General features: G+C 41.8%; 1 protein-coding gene across 2 annotated transcripts; it reads right to left on the bottom strand.

Annotated features, from left to right (window-relative positions):
- Positions 1-5,517: 5,517 nt before the first annotated feature.
- Positions 5,518-20,121, bottom strand: LOC115110207 (U3 small nucleolar RNA-associated protein 18 homolog). Of its 2 annotated transcripts, XR_010460402.1 has the most exons (14): positions 19,761-20,121; positions 19,225-19,361; positions 16,077-16,172; positions 15,919-15,989; positions 15,284-15,375; positions 14,963-15,088; positions 14,511-14,685; positions 9,382-9,482; positions 9,148-9,238; positions 8,157-8,280; positions 6,833-7,007; positions 6,504-6,646; positions 5,975-6,394; positions 5,518-5,900 (listed from the first exon to the last, which is right to left on the bottom strand). XR_010460402.1 is itself a non-coding variant. In XM_029635657.2 (13 exons), the coding sequence occupies exons 1-13, from the start codon at positions 19,965-19,967 to the stop codon at positions 6,370-6,372; spliced, it is 1,563 nt and encodes a 520-aa protein (XP_029491517.2). In that variant the 5' UTR covers positions 19,968-20,121; the 3' UTR covers positions 5,518-6,369. The 2 variants fall into 2 exon arrangements, 1 of the variants encoding a protein (XP_029491517.2); XM_029635657.2 differs by having other exon boundaries at positions 5,518-6,394.
- Between the last annotated feature and the right edge of the window lie 66 nt (positions 20,122-20,187).

Raw genomic sequence — 20,187 nt, 5'->3', positions numbered from 1 at the left:
AATAGTAATTCCTATTTTTATCAAGCATTTTGACTAAGAATTCTATAACTAAACTTGTCCCTGTCTAGGTGAATATTTTTGAGTTAGCTGAACACACCTTAACCGATCTCAGATAAGTATTTTTAAACTGATTTCAGACTTGTTGTAGATTAGAGACAAGAAGTGTGTCTGACAGTGGACAAACTATCACTGATATGCACAGGTGAATTGTGGGCCACCTCCACTGGGATTGGCCTAACACCTGTTTACAATTAGTGCTGATTCACGCCAAGGGTTTATCTCAATAGTCTAAAGTTACCTCACCTCTCTTCCTCTCATCTGCTCTGATCCAAGTAATTACCCTCATCAATCCAGAAGGCTGTGTCTGGTTTTTCAGAATGCTCTCTATTCTAGTCCATTGATATTTCTGGTCCTACAGCGTTCCATGACATTTTCTAAAGACTCTCTCTCTCCTATGCTGTGTGTGTGTGTGTGTGTGTGTGTGTGTGTGTGTGTGTGTGTGTGTGTGTGTGTGTGATTTCTCCACATAATTCCTACAGTGCACCTTGTGTGCTCTCATAATTCCTCCTGAAAGCACAACAATAGACAATTCTACCCCACATAGGCCTAATGGGAGCACACAGATGCAAGAGAGGTTGAAATCATTATTCTACCATGATACTGACAGACAGACAAACGTCATCCATGCAATTTAGACTGATGTGTGAGCTCATGGCTTTTATCCCATGTTTTAAGAATTGAATAGCCACTGAAGAACAGTCTCAGATTCCAGTACTTCCATTGTCATTTGAACACAGGTCTCTGACCACAGGTACATTTTCAGACAGACAGGCTGACATTGAATTTCCAACATTGCCATAATATCATTCTCTGCTTCGAGGCGGAGGACTCCATACTTCCGATGTTTCCAACCCAATTTAACATACAATCTGTCAGGTTCTTCATTACTTATTTTGTAGTTAGTCCCAAAAGAAGCCTCCCTTGTCCGACCATTAATCTACCTGTGTGGCGTGCAAGTGATTTTCCTCTTGGTGACCTGAGAGATGATCAGGAGCTTCACATCTGAGCCAATGGAAAATAACAGGTGTATCTCTGTATGCTCTGTAGACTATAGTCAGTTTTGTTGCGTGTGGCTTAGATTGTCTCAGACATGAGTGAATGTGGATGATAGTCAGTTTTGTTGCGTGTGGCTTAGATTGTCTCAGACATGAGGGAATGTGGACTATAGTCAGTTTTGTTGCATGTGGCTTAGATTGTCTCAGACCTGAGTGAATGTGGACTATAGTCAGTTTTGTTGCATGTGGCTTAGATTGTCTCAGACCTGAGTGAATGTGGACTATAGTCAGTTTTGTTGCGTGTGTCTTAGATTGTCTCAGACCTGAGTGAATGTGGATGTCATACCATGTGAACTCCAATGCTCCATCTCCCTCAATAAAAACAACAATGGCCTCTTTGTGATGCAGTAAATGACTCTTTCAACCCTAAGAGCTTTAAAATTGTATTTATTTAGAAAGTGATCCGTGAATCCAACAAATAAGTTATATAACCTCAAAAACATGGGGACATACTTTCAAGCTTCCCTGCCAGTCAGGCAAACAATATCCCAGGTTGTCTACTCGAATCTACTACTGACAACTGCAGGCTGTCGACAGGCCGATTCTTGTGTCCCATTCATGCGGCCTCAGTTTGGTCCAAAGCTAAACGGCTGTCTAAAGCCCAGGTTTAATTGACTGTTTCCAGTCGCACCAATGTCACCATCCAACATAACATGACACATGCATTGTGCTACTAGATTTTATACTTTACATGATTGGCGCTAGCTCGTCAAACCTGTTCACCAACAGTGAACGGTGAGGTTCATATGTAACCAAGACTAAACTCAGCAAAAAAATAAACATTCCTTTTTCAGGACCCTCCAGAATCCAAATAACTTCACAGATCTTCATTGTAAATGGTTTAACACTGTTTCCCATGCTTGTTCAATGAACCATAAACAATTAATGCACATATGCCTGTGGAACGGTCGTTGAGACTCTAACAGCTTACAGACGGTAGGCAATTAAGGTCACAGTTATAAAAACTTAGGACACTAAAGAGGCCTTTCTACTGACTCTGAAAAACACCAAAAGAAAGATGTCCAGGGTCCCCGCTCATCTGCGTGAACGTGCCTTAGGCATGCTGCAAGGAGGCATGAGGACTGCAGATGTGGCCAGGGCAGTAAAATGCAATGTCAGCGCTACAGGGAGACAGAACGGACAGCTGATCGTCCTCGCAGTGGCAGACCACGTGTAACAACACCTGCACCGGATTGGTACATCCGAACATCCCACTTGCGGGACGGGTACAGGATAGCAACAACAACTGTCCGAGTTACACCAGGAACGCACAATCCCTCAATCAGTGCTCAGACTGTCCGCAATAGGCTGAGAGGCTGGACTGAGAGCTTGTAGGCCTGTTGTAAGGCAGGTCCTCACCAGACATCACCGGCAACAACATCGCCTATGGGCACAAACCCACCGTCGCTGGACCAGACAGGACTGGCAAAAAGTGCTCTTCACTGACGAGTCGCGGTTTTATCTCACCAGGGGTGATGGTCGGATTCTCGTTTATTGTCGAAGGAATGAGCGTTACACCGAGTCCTGTACTCTGGAGCGGGATCGATTTGGAGGTGGAGGGTCCTTCATGGTCTGGGGCGGTGTCACAGCATCATCGGACTGAGCTTGTTGTTATTGCAGGCAATCTTAACGCTGTGCGTTTGATTTTGACCCATTTGTTCAGGGACACATTATTCCATTTCTGTTAGTCACATCTGTGGAACTTGTTCAGTTTATGTCTCAGTTGTTGAATCTTATGTGAATACAAATATTTACATGCTGAAAATAAAATGCAGTTGACAGTGAGGACGATTATTTTTTTGCTGAGTTTATGTTAATGGCTGTTTACGAATGGAAAATAAACTAGTCAATGAATGTCCTGTACTGAGGTCTACCTGGAAACGTCTCAGTGACTAAACCATTGTCAATCAAGGAAGAATAGTATCTGCCAAACTGGGATGCTCACTGTTATAGGTTCAGATGATGATGTCACTATATAGTTGTGTTTAAATGTGAAATGTACCTGACCCACATCAACAGACAAGATTGTTTGGAATGCAAACTTAAGAATCGTTGCTCTCATAGAGTACTTATAGCACTGTAACTTCACAGCAGTTAATATTGCTACACACAAAAAAAATGGCTTTATCCTGTTACAAAAATAGTTGACACACAAACTTACCTTATATCGATCTTTCTTCTGGGTGTTTTCTTCTGCAATGGAGTTGAAATAATGAAATAAGTCTGTGACTGTCCTGCAAAGCTGCTGTCATCACTGCCAAAGGTACTACCAGCTAGTCAGGTATATGTGTGATTGTGCGTGGTTATGTGTTGTGATGGGGAGTTGACAGCAGCTTGCACAGTAGTCAGTGCCCTCAAAGTATTCACACCCCTGGACTTTTTTCACATTTTGTTGTTACAGGCTGAATTTAAAATGCATTACATTTCGATTTTGTGTCACTGAACGCAACACTCCATAATGTCAAAGTGGAATTATGTTTTTAGAAATGTTTATAAATGACTAAAAATGCAAAGGTGAAATGTCATGAGTCAGTAAGTATTCAAGCCTAAATAACTTCTGGAGTAAAAATTTGCTTAACAATTTGGATAAGTTGCATGGACTACCTGTGTGGAATAATCGTGTTTAACATCATTTTTTAATCACAGACCCATCTCTGTACCCCACACATACAATTTATCTGTAAGGTATCTCAGTCGAGCAGTGAATTTCGAGCACAAATTCAATGAAAAAGACCAGGGAGGTTTTCCAATGCCTCGCAAAGGCAGGCACCTATTGGTAGATGGGTAAAAAAATAAGATGTCAAATATCCCTTTGAGCATGGTGAAGTTATTAATTACACTTTGGATGGTGTATCAATACACCCAGTCACTACAAAGGTAAAGGCGTCCTTCCTAACTCAGTTGCCGGAGAGGAAAGAAACCGCTCAGGGATTTCACCATGAGGCCAATGGTGACTTTAAAACAGTTACAGAGTTGAATGGCTGTAATAAGAGAAAACATTGTAGTTACTCCACAATACTAACCTAAATGACAACGTGAAAAGAAGGAAGCCTGTACAGAATACAAATATTCCAAAACATACATTCTGTTTGCAATAAGGCACAAAAGTAATACTGCTAAAAATGTGGCAAAGAAAATTAACTTTTTGTCCTGAATACAAAGCATTATGTTTGGGGCAAATCCAACACAACATTAAGAGCACCTTTTCTAATATTGAGTTTTTTAAAGATTAATGGGCAAATATTGTACAATCCTGGTTTGCAAAAGCTCTTAGTGACTTACCCAGAAAGACTGCCAAAGTTGATTCTAACATGCACTGACTCAGGGGGTTGAATACTTGTCTAGTCAAAATATATTGTTTTTTATTTTCCATTAAATACTCTAAAAAAGTAATCATTTTGTGTAATCATTGACAAAAAATGACAAATCCATTTTTAATCGCACTTTGGAACACAACAAAATGTGAAAAAGTAAAGGCGTGTGAATACTTTTTGAAGCCACTGTATTTCTCCTTTAACATGCGTGTGAAAGAGACAGACTGTGTAAAAAGATATGGCTAATTTGTGTAGATAATTTTGTTACTAGCACATATATTCATAAGAGATAGATGAAGGAGTTTGTGGTTATTTTGAGAGGTTCACCAACTACACAGCTGCAACCTGCTGCTGAAATCGCAAATCTGTAAATTAGTCAAACAGACCAGAGAATAGATAGGACAAAACACAGATTCTAAACCTATATTTACACAAATTACCATTAATTTCACAACTGCAGCTATTTTTCTATGTCTGGTCTGCAGGGCAAATATATTTATTTCCGACTCTCAAGACACCCACATGAGAACTAAAACTAAGTAAAATGCTGATGAGGCTCATTATTTGTTTCTGCACTTCCCACCTGTTAATAGTTTCTGTTGTTTTCTGCATTAGGGGAACTACAGGGGAAAACTCTTGTTTGTTTGGTGTTAAGGTTCATTTATCATAAAGACATTTCTCCAGCCTATTATATTACAGGAGCACCTCAGGACAGACCAAAACAATAAATGTGATAAAGATGCACTGAAACACGAGGGGAAGAGAAATTACTTGTCTGAATGCAGATACAAATGACTACGACGCCTTAGGGAGGACACAGTGCTTCATCTTTTACTAATGAGGAGAAATGTAGGTGTTGGAATGCTGCCTACCCTGACTGACGTCCTAAAGGAGGATCTAATGCATGTAACACATGGTGTTACTGTGATTCATCTGGAGTCTGTAGGTGTGTGTTTCTCTCAATGCTGTGGCTCAGCAGGGAGGTCCCTTTAGTGCAGTAAAAAAAATAATAAAGCAGTCAATTTCAGTGCGAATGGCACCATCAAGCAAACTGTTCTATGAGCCATACTGGGAGCATGAATGCAAAGTAAGGGTTTATATTGGCTTCGCTTTATTGGTCTGCTGATAAAATTGCACCCGAGCGCAATTACTTATGTAAATGAGATATTGCTGCATTTAATTTAATACATTTGCAAAACATATTTAATCCATTTAGAATTTAGGCTGTAATAACAAAATGCGGAATAAGTCAAGGGGTATGAATACTTTCTGAAGGCACTGAACATTCTAAGTATTTAATCCAAAGTTGTGTGAAAATGATTGTCTTCAAACACCATCAGATTTGGAGGAGCGCTTTGGTCAAAATGGAAGTCACAGTGAATTCTAATCCATTATTGTGGCTGGAAGCAACAGATTTTCAGGTCAACATGGAGTAGACTAACGGGGCTTTAGTGCATACATGTTTGACAGCCTTTCTATACTAGTCAATCTATAATGTTATTGTTCTCCGAAATATCTAGGAACAGAAGAAACTATACTAATGGCCTTTCTATACTAGCCAATCTATAATGTTATTGTTCTCAGAGATATCTTGGAACAGAAGAAACTATACTAATGGCCAAGTATCAAGGAAATGAAGTTGTACATTATCCATTATACAAACATTTGTCAAACCCTAAAGTAGACAGAAAGAAATACACAGGACAAGCATTTTGAAAACTGAACACTTAAAAAATGTAATCACTCAAATTTGAAGGGAAAAAAAACAGGATAAAAGACATGGTATCTTGCTGTGACACTTTCATAGATGAAATGACCATAACCGAGTTCACAATTGAAGTCCTTTTCATTGTAAAATGTCTTCTTGAAGACAATGGTAGTTGTATTGAGGGAGCTTGGTGTCTTGATGTTGATTACGAGCCTGCTTGTGATGCTCTTCATCAAAAGTCTTTGTAATGCAACAACCTGAAAATAAACCAAATTATTATTCCAACATATTTACTTGTATCAAGTCACCCATAGTGTTGATGTTTTTTATTTTCTGCTGTCTGAAAAAACAAAAAACAAGACTTACCTGAAGAGAGGGGCATGGCCCTTGTTGTTGGCCAGAGAGAAGAAGCCGCTGTTTGGGGAGAAGTCCAGGCGGTGGGCCCTGTATATGGTTTTCCTCTGGAACATGGGGAAGTTGGAGAACACCGTGAAGCTGGGGATATGAACCTGAAATGAGAAGGGTAGACATATGGCACTTGGAGAGACTTGATGACAGTGAAAGAGAGACATGGTGTTAGTTCTTTATTACTATCCAAGTCATGCTGCAATAAAACCTCGTATTTACAAGAGACCAGGTGTAGCTGTTATGATGACAAAGACAACATTAGGTGTGTGAGAGAGAGAGAGACTGACCAATCGGGCAGCCTCGTCGTCAGCCCTGGAGGCAATGGCCAGGATCTCGGAGGTGGGATTGAAGCGGAGAGAGGTGGCAGACGTCACCAGGTTCATGATGGCCTTCAGAGGCTTGGGGTTGTTCTGCCGCATACACTCCTCCTGCGAGTACACGTTCACCACACCTGCCGCTGACCTGAGATAATAGAAATGGTAGAAAAATGTGAACTTGTGTGCTACAGCTATATCTATACGAAAAAAATATAATTGGGTTATTCCATGAAATGGGTGCCTTTTGCATCCCGTTGAAATTTTAAGTATAAAATGTGCACAAATACTACAATTTAAAAGCCTGTTATGTTAAATGAAGTGCCCTTTAAAATGTAGACCACATGGAGAATTCAATAAATCAGCATTTTGACATGTCCCTCCGTCAACCATGTGTCCACCTTTAGTCAGATTTGAACTCACTTAACCCCAACCTTTCTCCAAGTTTCTTTCACCATCATTGTACAGCCCTAGTTATTTTGTTGCTTTGACAAAGTCATTTCTGAAGATAATTTATTTAATGTGATTCATTTACATGTTTCCTTCATTTTTAAGATCAACCATGTTTACTTGAATTCGTGAAACTATTCCTTTTAGAATAGTTTTCATCCTGAAAAACAGAACATCGAATAGTCAAATCAGAGTAAAATCGGGTGAGCTGGTTCTACTCTTTTTGGCTATTTTCTGGTGTTTTGTGGTGGAAAACTGAGCGGGTCGAGCATGACATGTCAACCCTGTTACCCATGGACAGACAGGCTAGAAATGTTTTCACTACATTTTTTTTGTGTGAAGCTTGCATTTAATTAACACTCCCTGTTGCACAAAACAAGATTCCATTCTCCCTGTCACGAGGAAATGTACAGCTGATTAAAGATGAAATCGTCAACCCTGTTCCTTTATTTGGCACATAATAGGCAAATGTTTTATTTAAATCGCTTAAAGTGGGATACTATGTTTTTTATTTTTATTAAGTTGAACGTGCTCTTTATGACATAATGTTAATATTTGTTACACTTCTTAAAAAGCCACCTAATTGGTGGAACGACCCAATTATCCTTAAGGTTTTGTGGCAAAATCATGCATAAAAACAACAACAAAAAGACATCTGAAGCAAGACAAACAGGACAATACAAACATTGCAATGGCTTGATCACAAAACGACAGGGACCATCGCTGCTGAAACACATCAGCAAGGAAACGGATGAATTAATAATTAATAAATGAATAATGATACACACCAACAACCTCGTATCACAAAAAGACATGGAAAATGCTAAAAACAAAATGGCTGACTCACCCGCAGGCCAGATACTGTCCATTCTTGGATGCAGCCATGGAGGTCCCACTCACACAGCCATCATCTGTGAACCTGTTCAGGCATTTACTGCTCCTCATGTCCCATATGTACACCTCACCCTCCTCTGCAACATCAAAACAAAGTTTGGTACATACAGGTACCCATGTACAGCTTTTTAAAAAAAGGTGCAATATGCAGAAATCGCTCCACCATTTCCTTTCTGCTAAAATGCTAGTAGTTCGCCTAATTTCAGTTTGTGACAAAACAAGCAGTGGTCACCAGGGCAGTGGTCACTTCCTTAGTCAAAATTCAAAGCCAAGATCTACCGCTCAGATTTGTTTATATATATTTTAAACATGACAAAAAATGAAATATTAACCTATTAAAAACAGCTCGAGGCTTCTTTTTACAGTCTTTGGCTTGAGGAAACTGTGCATACACAGTGATCTGAGCTATATGATTGGCCAGCGGTAGGCCTGAAGTTGCACTTGATTTGCTCTCTGGGTATTTTTCAAAATGGGAACACTTTGCCTTCCCAGTGCTAGGGCTGCTGAATCAAGTGCACCTACCACCAACAGCATGAAACAAATACAAAAATAGGAACATGAGGATTAATCGTTGTTTTTTTTTTACAGAAATGTTTGGTGACCAACTAGGACCACTGGTGTAGAGAATCATTGTACCAGTTAAATATATGTCCCATAAACAAAAATATTGTTTGAAGCTGGTGAACAAAGCTAAAAGTAAAAAGACACTAAATCTAACTTGAGAATGTGAAGCATAGAAATGGCACACATAAAACAAGTCTACAGCGTCTTAGAATTGATTTCAAAGAGAATGACAGATGTATAACTCACATTTCTATGTTAATTTGGTCAGGTCGCCCAAAAAGTCACATTTTGAAGCGTTAACTAAAATCTAAAAAAAGCTTTAGGATGTGATTGGGGTGTTGGGCTGTGGCTGTGTGTCTTAGACCAGGGTAAAAACCCACCAGAATTGGTGAAGACTTTGCTGCCGTCGTGGGAAAAAGCCACTCCCACAATGTTTCCGTTGATCTTCATGCTTTTCACTACCTCCTTTGTCTGAAAAAAACAATAATAAAAACAGTGAGAAAATACAGACATTTATGCAATACATGTATGCCCCTGATCCAAAATGGAGTCTTACATTTTGATCCATTTTGGATGTGTGGTATACCAGGTATTTGCCATCTACAATCACTTACCTTCATTGTTAACACGTGGAGGTATCCGGAGGTGCCAGTGAGAAGGAGGGATTCTCCATCAGGGGAGACTTCAAACTCTTTCACCCTCTGTTCCCTCAGACCTGGGGGGCAATCATAATTGTTACTGCACTCAATCACACAACCAGGCACTTACCCACTACCCATGTAAAAAAAAAAGAACACAGCCTGGCTGAGATTATACAGCGATTTTATCTTCAAACCAATCACAGAACACAATAACTTGCGCAGTAATAACTAGGCTTGGGCGGTATACCGTAAAACAGGGTATTTGGAAATAGCCATGGGATGGTTTTCAATACGGTCAACACAGTTGAAACCTTCATTTTTATACATTGGAATATTTGTAGGTACTTTTTAAGTAAATAACTGCAGTCAATTTGTGCAATACGTTACGAGATAAAGCAGTTCCTATTCTTAATTTCACCGGTCACATAATATTTTATTATGAAGCTTACCAGTAGTTCCCAGTCACATGGTGTTTGGTTTACAAGCACACAACGACTAGAGACTGGAGCCTTGTGAATCACTCAATGTTTTGCACCACGTGCCAGGTGATCTAGGGGCGGCAGGTAGCCTGGCGGGTAGGAGAGTTGGGCCAGTAAACGAAAGGTTGCTGGATTGAATTCCCGAGCTAACAAGGCAAAAATCTGCCGTTCTGCCCCTGAGCGAGGCAGTTAACCCACTGTTCCCCGAGCGGCGTTGACGTGGATGTCGATTAAGGCAGCACCCAGCACCTCTCTGACTCAGTGGTTGGGTTAAATGTGTTAAGAGACATTTCAGTTTAATACATCCAGTTGTAGAACTGACTAGGTATCCCCCTTTCCTCTAGTTACACAACTAAATGTTTGCCAGCTACATATCAAACCAAATGTTATTTGTCACATGCGCCGAATACAACAGATGTAGAACTTACAGTGAAATACTTCCTTACAAGCCCATAACCAACAATGCAGTTAAGAAAAATGAAGTGTTAAGAAAGTATTGACTAAAATAAACAGGTAAAAATACAAAACAATTTTTTTTTTAAAGAGGAACGATAAAATAACAGTAACAAGGCTATATAACACATGTGGGGGCACAGGTTAGTCGAGGTAATTGAGGTAATATGTACAAAAGCTGAAGAACATACGCACATCCAGGTACTTTCCACAGGTGCTGGAGTTGTAGGCAAAACTCATGGAAAACAGAAAGGAAAATGCCGCACACTGCTGCTCATGCTCCCAGGTGAGGTCCTGGATGGCAGGAAGCTTGGCTCCAGTAAGGTACTGGGCTGTACTACGCACTACCCTCTGTAATGCCTTGCGATCGGAGGCTGACGCAGTTGCTATACCAGGCGGTGATGCAACCAGTCAGGATGTTCTCGATGATGTGGATGATGTAGAACTTTGAGGATCTGAGGACCAATGCCAAATCTTTCCAGTCTCCTGCGGTTTTGTCGTGCCCTCTTCACGATGGTCTTGGTGTGTTTGGACGATGACAGTTTGTTGGTGATGTGGACGCCAAGGAGCTTGAAGCTCTCAACCTGCTCCACTACAGCCCCGTCGATGATAATGGGGGTGTGCTCGGCCCTCCTTTTCCTGTAGTCCACGATCATCTCCTTTGTCTTGATCACATTGAGGGCGAAGGTTTTATCGTGGTATCACGCTGCCAGGTTTCTGACCTCCTCCCTATAGCCTGTCTCATCGTTGTTGGGGATCAGGCCTACTACTATTGTGTCGTTTGCAAACACATGGTGTTGGAGTCGTGCTTGGCCATGCAGTCATGGGTGAACAGGGAGTACATGAGGGGACTGAGCACACATCCCTGACGGGCCCCCGTGTTGAGGAACAGTGTGGCAGATGTGTTGTTACCTACCCTTACCACCTCGGGGCGGCCCGTCAGGAAGTCCAGTATCCAGTTGCAGAGGGAGATGTTAAGTCCCAGGGTCCTTAGCTTAGTGATGAGCTTTGAGGGCACTATCGTGTGGAACGCTGAGCTGTGGTCAATGACTAGCATTCTCACGTTCCTTTTGTCCAGGTGTGAAAGGGCAGTGAGGAGTGCAACAGAGATTGCATCATCTGTAGATTTACATTTACATTTAAGTCATTTAGCAGACGCTCTTATCCAGAGCTTGGGGCGGTATGCAAATTGGAGTGGGTCTAGTGTTTCCGGGATAATGGTGTTGATGTGAGCCATGACCAGCCTTTCCCTGTAGTAATTTAGGCAGGTTAATTTAGTGTTCCTGGACACAAGGGCTATGGTGGTCTACTTGAAACATGTTGGTATTACAGACTCGGTGTAACGGCGTTCTTCGTTTGTGGAAAGAGAGTCGGACCGAAATGCAGCGTGTTGGTTACTCATGTTACTTTAATGAAAGAAAATGTGGTACATGAAATAACTCATACTAATGAAAACAACAAACAGAACGTGAAACCTAAATACAGCCTATCTGGTGAACTACACAGAGACAGGAACAAACACCCACGCAATACCAAGCGAAACTCAGGCTGCCTAAATACGGTTCCCAATCAGAGACAACGAAAGCACCTGACTCTAATTGAGAATCGCCTCAGGCAGCCAAGCCTATACCACACCCCTAATCAGCCGCAATCCCAAATAATACAAACCCCAATACGAAACATAACATATAAACCCATGTCACACCCTGGCCTACCCTAACATATGACAAAAACACAAAATACAATGACCAAGGCGTGACACTCGGTCATGCACAAGTTGAAAATGTCAGTACAGACACTTGCCAGTTGGTCAGCGCAAGCTTGCAGTACACATCCTAGTAATCCGTCTGGCCCTGTGAATGTTGATTTAAAAAGGTCTTAACTCACACCGGCTACGGAGAGCGTGATATCATAGTCGTCCGGAACAGCTGGTGCTCTCATGCATGTTTCAGTGTTGCTTGCCTCGAAGCGCACATAGAAGTCATTTAGCTAATCTGGTTCGCTCATGTCACTGGGTACCTCGTGGCTGTGCTTCCTTTTGTAGTCTGTAATAGTTTGCAAGACCTGCCACATCCGTCAGAGCCGGTGTAGTAAGACTCGATCTTAGTCCTGCTTTGCCTGTTTGATGGTTAGTTGACGGGCATAGCAGGATTTCTTATAAGCGTCCTGCTCCTTGAAATGGACAGCTCTACCCTTTAGCGCAGTCTGGATGTTGCCTGTAATCCATGGCTTCTGGTTGAGGTATGTATATACGGTTAATGTGTGGACGATGTCATCAATGCACTTATTGATGAAGCCAGTGACTGATGTGGCGCACTCCTCAATGTCATCGGAAGAATCTGGACACACCTACTCATTCAAGGGCTTTTCTTTATTTATACTATTTTCCACATAGTAGAATAATAGAGAAGACATCAAAAGTATGAAATAACATATGGAATTATATAGGAACCAAAAAGTGTTAAAACAAATCAAAATATGTCTTAGATTCTTCAAAGTTGCCACCCTTTGCCTTGATGACAGCTTTGCACACTCTTGGTATTCTATCAACCAGCTTCACCTGGAATGCTTTTCCAAACCATCTAAATTGGGTTGAGGTTGGGTGATAGTGGAGGCCAGGTCATCTGATGCAGCACTCCATCACTCTCCTTCTTGGTTAAATAACCCTTACACAGCCTGAAGGTGTCATTGTCCTGGGTCATTGTCCTATTACAAAACAAATGATAGTCCCACTAAGCCCAAAACAGATGGGATGGCGTGTCGCTGCAGAATGCTTTGGTAGCCATGCTGGTTAAGTATGCCTTGAATTCTAAATAAATCACAGACAGTGTCACCAGCAAAGCACCCCCACGCATCCTCCTCCATGCTTCACAGTGGGAACCACACATGCAGACATCATCCGTTCACCTACTCTGTGACTCACAAAGACACGGCAGTTGGAACCAATAATCTAAAATTTTGCTTTCCTCCGGTCTAAAGTCTATTGCTCGTGTTTCTTGGCCCAAGCAAGTCTCTTCTTATTATTGGAGTCCTTTAGTAGTGGTTTCTTTGCAGCAATTCGACCATGAAGGCCTGATTCATGCAGTCTCCTCTGAACAGTTGATGTTGAGATGTGTCTGTTACTTGAACTCTGTGAAGCCTTTATTTGGGCTGCAATTTCTGAGGCTGGTAACTAATGAACTTATCCTCTGCAGCAGAGGTAACTCTGGGTCTTCCTTTCCTGTGGCGGTCCTCATGAGAGCCAGTTTCATCATAGCGCTTGATGGTTTTTGCGATTGCACTTCAAGAAACTGGAAGTTCTTGACATTTTCTGGATTGACTGACCTTCATGTCTTAAAGTAATGATGGACTGTCATTTCTCTTTGATTATTCTAGCTGTTCTTGCCATAATATGGACTTGGTCTTTCACCAAATAGGGCTATCTTCTGTATACAACCCTTACCATGTCACAACACAACTGACTGGCTCAAACGCATTAAGGGAAAAAATTCCACAAATTAACAAGGCACACCTGTTAACTGAAATGCATTCCAGGTGACTACCTCACGAAGCTGGTTGAGAGAATGCCAAGAGTATGCAAAGCTGTCATCAAGGCAAAGGGTGGCTATTTCGAATGATCTCAAATATAATATATATCCGGCGCCATTAAATGCCATTCAAAGATATCTTATAACTATTAAGTTAACGGTCTAAAATGTGATAAATACTCTGCAGTTGTGCATATGGTTTGCTAACTTACAGTAGATATATAGCTTCTTGCAGAAAAATAAGCTTCTCTTGGTAACAGCAGAGAATCCCCTCCTGGATCAAGAGCCTTGCCGTTTAATATTTGTTTTGTGTATGCAGCAAACTGTGAGTAGCATTTCTTGTTATTTGTATAACTGAGTTGGGATGTCTGTCCTGCAAATAATTTGGATCAGAGACTGTATAAAATGTTTTCACTGAGATTTTACATGTACTTGTTAGCATTGCTAACCTTCGGTTTACAAAGGCTCAGCGGGGTTTGTGTTCAGTGCCAGTCTTTACCGGATATCAATATGGAGGTTTGACAATCTCGATACCGCCCAAGCCTAGTAATAAAAGGCTGTCACTACCTAACAGCCAACTGGTTAGACTACTACCGAACAGCCTTGGGGTTCTAGTGACTCCCCATGGCTTCCTCCTCCTCACCTCTGACAGTGTGGACAGGGATGACCTTGCCCTCCATCATGTCGTAGATGTAGAACAGCTTGTTCCTGAAACTGGTGGCCACCACCTGCTCCCCGTTCACGCTGAACTGGGCCTTGTGCACCGGGAACCTCTCCAGGTGAATACTCTGAATCTTAGGGTTGGTCTTCCCATCAACCTGGAGAGGAAGGAGGGACATTTAGAGTGAGGTGGATGGTATTAGTACAAACTTGTATGTTAGTGTCACAGATTCACTAAATAACCATAAGAAATAAATAATCCGTAAGGATGATTGCTGGTCCATTGAGTTTGTATATATTTTTTGCTTATAGTTTATATGGTCAAAAAAAGGTCTGGAGGATATTATTAAGGATGCAGTTCCCTATACCATGTCTCATGATGACTGCCACAAGAATACCTGAGAGAAGACTGCAGCTGATGAGTAAAATGAATACCTGGAACAGAGAGATGGACTGGTCGAGCCCTGCTGTCATGACAACCTGGGCAGAGGGGTGGAACTGCACCGTGGTCAGCCTGTCCTGAGACGGCCGGTCGTTGTTGGCATGTAGGCACTTCTTCATCTGCAAGAGAGTTAAATACATCCAGAATAAATGGACTAGCATCACATGTAAACAAAACCACATGATCTAATACTGGAAAACGTACTGGTTTTGTAACTCCCAAACCTCTAAACTACTCTGGTTTAGAGTCCTCATTTGCAGTCAGAGAGAGACCTGGTTGTTTTACTCTAACTTAACCTCAAATGTAGAACTCACCCGTATGATTCCTTTGGGAAGGCTGTCGGATGTGCCCACAAAGTTGCCCGTCTTCCTCATCAGGTCGTCTCCATCTTCATCATCAGAGTCATCTTTAGTTTTTGGAAAATAGACATATTTTATTGAAAAGACAAATGTATACTTTATACCAGGACTCAAACTAGATTCAGCCGCATGCCGATTTTTTTCTTGAGCCGATGGTCAGAACATAATTACAAATAATTTGTAAATTGCAAATTGTCCACAAGAAGCCCAAACATATATACAATTGTATTAAAACAATAATTTCAAACCGTATATATCATGAAAAGAGCAGGTGTTCATAATGTTTTGTAGACTCAGTGTGTATCTCTCTATTATGCGTGGGAATACTTTGGAACAGATATGCAAAATTAAAATCAAAATCATTTGTTGGTGTTTTTAGTCTTTTATGTCCAAAAATGTTTAAAAAATGTACTTCAGAAAACTTGGAGGGCCAAATAAAAATCACCAAAATTCAGCCCGCACTCAGTTGGGGAACCCTGCCGTATACACTATATCACCATTATATAGTAGGTAATCATAAGTGAGAGGCATCTCTCATAACATACTACATGGATCATGAAGTTGTTTACAACCAAAATGTGGGAGTTTACCTTTTTTCTTATTCTTTTTCTTTAATTTTGTCTCTGCCCAGGACGGCATTCCACCCATTGCTTTTTGGAACCTGGCAAAAACGAGTTGGAAGTAAGAGCTTGAACCACAAGATCCCAACGGTATTTACTCCATGGCTGTGTTACTAACATCCACTTACTGTTCTTTCATCCTCTGCTGTAACTTCTGTTTGGACATCTTGGCCTCCGCGTCACTCTTGGCCAGGTCTCTACGGAACCGGTGTGTCATGTCCACTCTAGGAAACAGGAGGGAAATATCATGAATGGATTAATAAAAAACAGTGACGTAACTAGGATGTAATGGTTCACCGAAACCCATCGGGTCCCTGGTTCCAATGTTTAAGATCGATCTAAATGTACCACGCATCGGTCAGAAAATCGTCTCAAACGTAATGAATCGTCAGTTCACTAAAAAAAAAAAGGTTTTGCTCATGTTACTTTCTTTCTACCTTCCCGAAAATACCTCTGATCTGTTGTGAAAACCGATGCTTCCTCTCCTTCATTGTCAAACTAAGCATGTAACTGCGTTGACAGTCACTGATTTTGGACACTTTTTTATTTTTTTTATTTTACCCCCTTTTTCGTGGTATCCAATGGTTTAGTAGCTACTATCTTGTCTCATCGCTACAACTCCCGTACGGGCTCGGGACAGACGAAGGTTGAAAGTCATGCGTCCTCCGATACACAACCCAACCAAGCCACACTGCTTCTTAACACAGCGCCATACAACCCGGAAGCCAGCCGCAACAATGTGTCGGAGGAAACACCGTGCACCTGGCAACCTTGGTTAGCGCGCACTGCGCCCGGACCGCCACAGGAGTCGCTGGTGCGCGATGAGACAAGGATTTCCCTACCGCCTGAACCCTCCCTAACCCGGACGACGCTAGGCCAATTGTGCGTCGCCCCACGGACCTCCCGGTCGCGGCCAGTTACGACAGAGCCCGGGCGCGAACCCAGAGTCTCTGGTGGCACAGTTGGCGCTCCAGTACAGCGCCCTTAATCACTGCGCCACCCGGGAGGGGGATTTTGGGCTCTATTAACAAACCTCAAAATGCGTTTCAATGCCATACAACACTCCTTCCGTGGCCTCCAAGTGCTCTTAAATACCAGTAAAACTAAATGCAGGCTCTTCAACCGATTGCTGCCCGCACCCACCCGCCCAACTAGCATCACTACTCTGGACGGTTTTGACTTAGAATGGCATCTCCAATCCAAAATAAAATCAAGAATAGGTTTCCTGTTTCGCAACATATCTCCTTCACTCATGCTGTCAAATATACCCTCGAAAAACTGACTATCCTACCGATCCTTGACTTCGGCAATGTCATTTACAAAATAGCCTCCAACACTCTACTCAGAACATTGGATGTAGTCTATCACAGTGCCATCCATTTTGTCACCAAAGCCCCACAACTGCGACCTATATGCCCTCGTTGGCTGGCCCTCACTACATATTCGTCACCAAACCCACTGGCTCCTGGTCATCTATAAGTCTTTGCTAGGTAAAGCCCCGCCTTATCTCAGCTCACTGGTCACCATAGCAACACCCACCCGTAGCACATGCCCCAGCAGGTATATTTCACTGGTCATCCCCAAAGCCAACACCTCCTTTGGCCGCCTTTCCTTCCAGTTCTCTGCTGCCAATGACTGGAACCAATTGCAATAAAAAAAAAATCACTGAAGCTGGAAGCTTATATGTCCCTTTCTAACTTTAAGCATCAGCTGTCAGAGCGGCTTACCGATCACTGCACCTGTACACAGCCCATCTGTAAATAGCCCACCCAATTACCTCATCCCCATATTGTTATTTATTTATTTTTGCACCCCAATATCTCTACTTGCACATCATCATCTGCACATCTATCACTCCAGTGTTAATGCTAAATTGTAACTATTTCGCCACTATGGCCTATTTATTGCCTTACCTCCCTAATCTTACTACATTTGCATACACTGTACATAGATTTTTCTATTGTGTTATTGACTCTGTTTGTTTATGTGTAACTCTGTGTTGTTGTTTGTCACACTGCTTTGCTTCATCTTGACCAGGTCGCCAAATGAGAACTTGTTCTCAACTGGCCTACCTGGTTAAATAAAGGTAAAATTGTTTATTTATGGGGCGGCAGGTAGCCTAGTGGTTAGAGCGTTGGACTAGTAACCGGAAGGTTGCAAGTTCAAATCCCCGAGCTGACAAGGTACAAATCGTTCTGCCCCTGAACAGGCAGTTAACCCACTGTTCCTAGGCTGTCATTGAAAATAAGAATTTGTTCTTAACTGACTTGCCTGGTAAAATAAAAAATATATATTTTTAAAAGGATCTACAAGTAATTTTGCATGTTGAACAACCCCAGGGAATATCGGTAGCCTACTAAAATTGAGCGTTGCTTCGCACGCTGACTAATAACGCCTCGATCACACCAATAGCGTCATTGCATTTTGGTACACCAGAAGGTGAATGTTGAGCTTTGGTTGCACACATCCAGATGATGCTGCTTACCATTTTGCACAATGACCCTCTGTTGGTGTGATCGAGGCTTAACAAAAGTTCAACATTCACCTTCTGCTACCATTTCTGTCAAGCGGTCTACACAAATCTAATAGTGGAGTGGTAGATGCTCACTAGTCTCCCTTATGGCTCAGCTCAAGTGACTACACACACACCATAGACATTTACACACACATCAGCTCAAACAGGTTCAGCTCAGAGAGGCCCAGCCCGTGAGCTCCATCAGCAGCAGATTTGAATTTAGAATGGAAAATGAATGTGTTTATGTAACAAATGTTGTAGCATCGAATATTATCACATCAAACCAAATCGTATCGATTCGTTCCTCTCATCAAACCAAATCGTTACAAACAAAAACGTATCATTCCCGTCAGTGCTTGACTTGGCTAGGAGCTCACTGGAGCTGAGTACCAGCACCTCAAATGTTCTACTGCTTGAGCTCCTCTTCATCATATAGAATATTAGCTCAAAAGTATTGTGGGAGCTCCTGCACCTAAATTTCAACAGTACCGGCACCCAAAATGAGTACCGGAACCGATTTCAGTCCAGGTCAAGCACTGGTTTCTATATCATACCCATGTATCTAGATACGTATAGATTCGTCTTCAAAAGGGAAAGATGCACATCACTAGTAACTGCCCATACAAGCCATGTTTGATTCACATATCCATGTAATTGACATTAGGGTTACATGACTACAACTACATGAAGTGTGAAGCATTGTACATGACATCAATGCTGAAAAGAGACAATAAGACATTGCTGCAGTCCCAGGTACTAACTCTTCCTCCAGATCATCATCCTCATCCTCCCATACTGCTGTCCTTGTTGGCTGAACCTTCAGCCGTGCTTCATTCTCTACATCGGAATCGCTGGAATCGTCATCATCCAGAAGTGTGGCACCTCCATCCTCTCTGTCCTGTTGACAAGAAATTGATTTGCTAAAAACGGACTGCAATGAAACTAAAAGTAAACGATGTGACAGAGGGATATGTCACTGGAGATTATTTGTCTATTACCTGGTTGTAACTAACTATCAATCAATAATGGATTTATCTCTATGCCATGCTGACAATGTGCCGACATAATCGACTGAGCATCTGGCAGGCAGCATCATTCTGTATGGAATGAGTTTTCGGATTGGAATGGCAACCGTAAAATTAACTACTATTAACTTTAAACTCCGTTTAAAACGCAACAGATATTACGTCACGTTGAAGAGCGTTTGGAGTTGTTGCAAAACGTTTTGTAATAGACGAAACGTTTTGCTACAGAATCGGCGTAATGAATACCCCATATGTAACTAATGCATTCATACCTCCACCAGCTTTTCCACAAGATCATCTTCAGCACCAAAAACAAGATCTTCTAGAAGTTTTACAGATGCATCTTCTTCGCCCAAAGCAGTCACTGCCTGAGCGTTTTTGTGTCTTTTTAGCACTTCCTCGTCGTAGTCAGGCTCTGGTTCAGAGACTCTCTTCGTCGCCTCTCTCCCCTTTCTAGAGTGTTTACCGACTTTGTCCATGTTTATCGTTTAAACCTTAGCATATGAAACGAATTGTAAGTTGTCTCAGGACACGCTAGAATTTAACCAGATTCAGTAGACTCATAAATGTGCTAGCTAGTCTTTTACAATTAACATGCCTCATACACCCAAATGTTTTCCACATGGGGTTGCTGCAACGCTGTGTTAGTTGTGAGAAAAGGGAACGTGCGGCTGCACTATTTCACAAATTTGCAAAGTA

This window comes from Oncorhynchus nerka, linkage group LG21 (genome assembly GCF_034236695.1).
Source record: "Oncorhynchus nerka isolate Pitt River linkage group LG21, Oner_Uvic_2.0, whole genome shotgun sequence".
Lineage (NCBI taxonomy): Eukaryota > Metazoa > Chordata > Actinopteri > Salmoniformes > Salmonidae > Oncorhynchus > Oncorhynchus nerka.
This window is presented reverse-complemented; position numbering and strand designations above follow the sequence as displayed.

Excerpts from the sequence above, each read along its gene's own strand:
- LOC115110207 (XM_029635657.2), bottom strand. The coding sequence starts at position 19,967 with ATGGACAAAGTCGGTAAACACTCTAGAAAGGGGAGAGAGGCGACGAAG. Across the intron at positions 19,362-19,760 it reads TTGTGGAAAAGCTGGTGGAG|GACAGAGAGGATGGAGGTGC; the intron begins GTATGAATGCAT and ends TCTTGTCAACAG. Across the intron at positions 6,647-6,832 it reads ACGACGAGGCTGCCCGATTG|GTTCATATCCCCAGCTTCAC; the intron begins GTCAGTCTCTCT and ends TTCTCATTTCAG.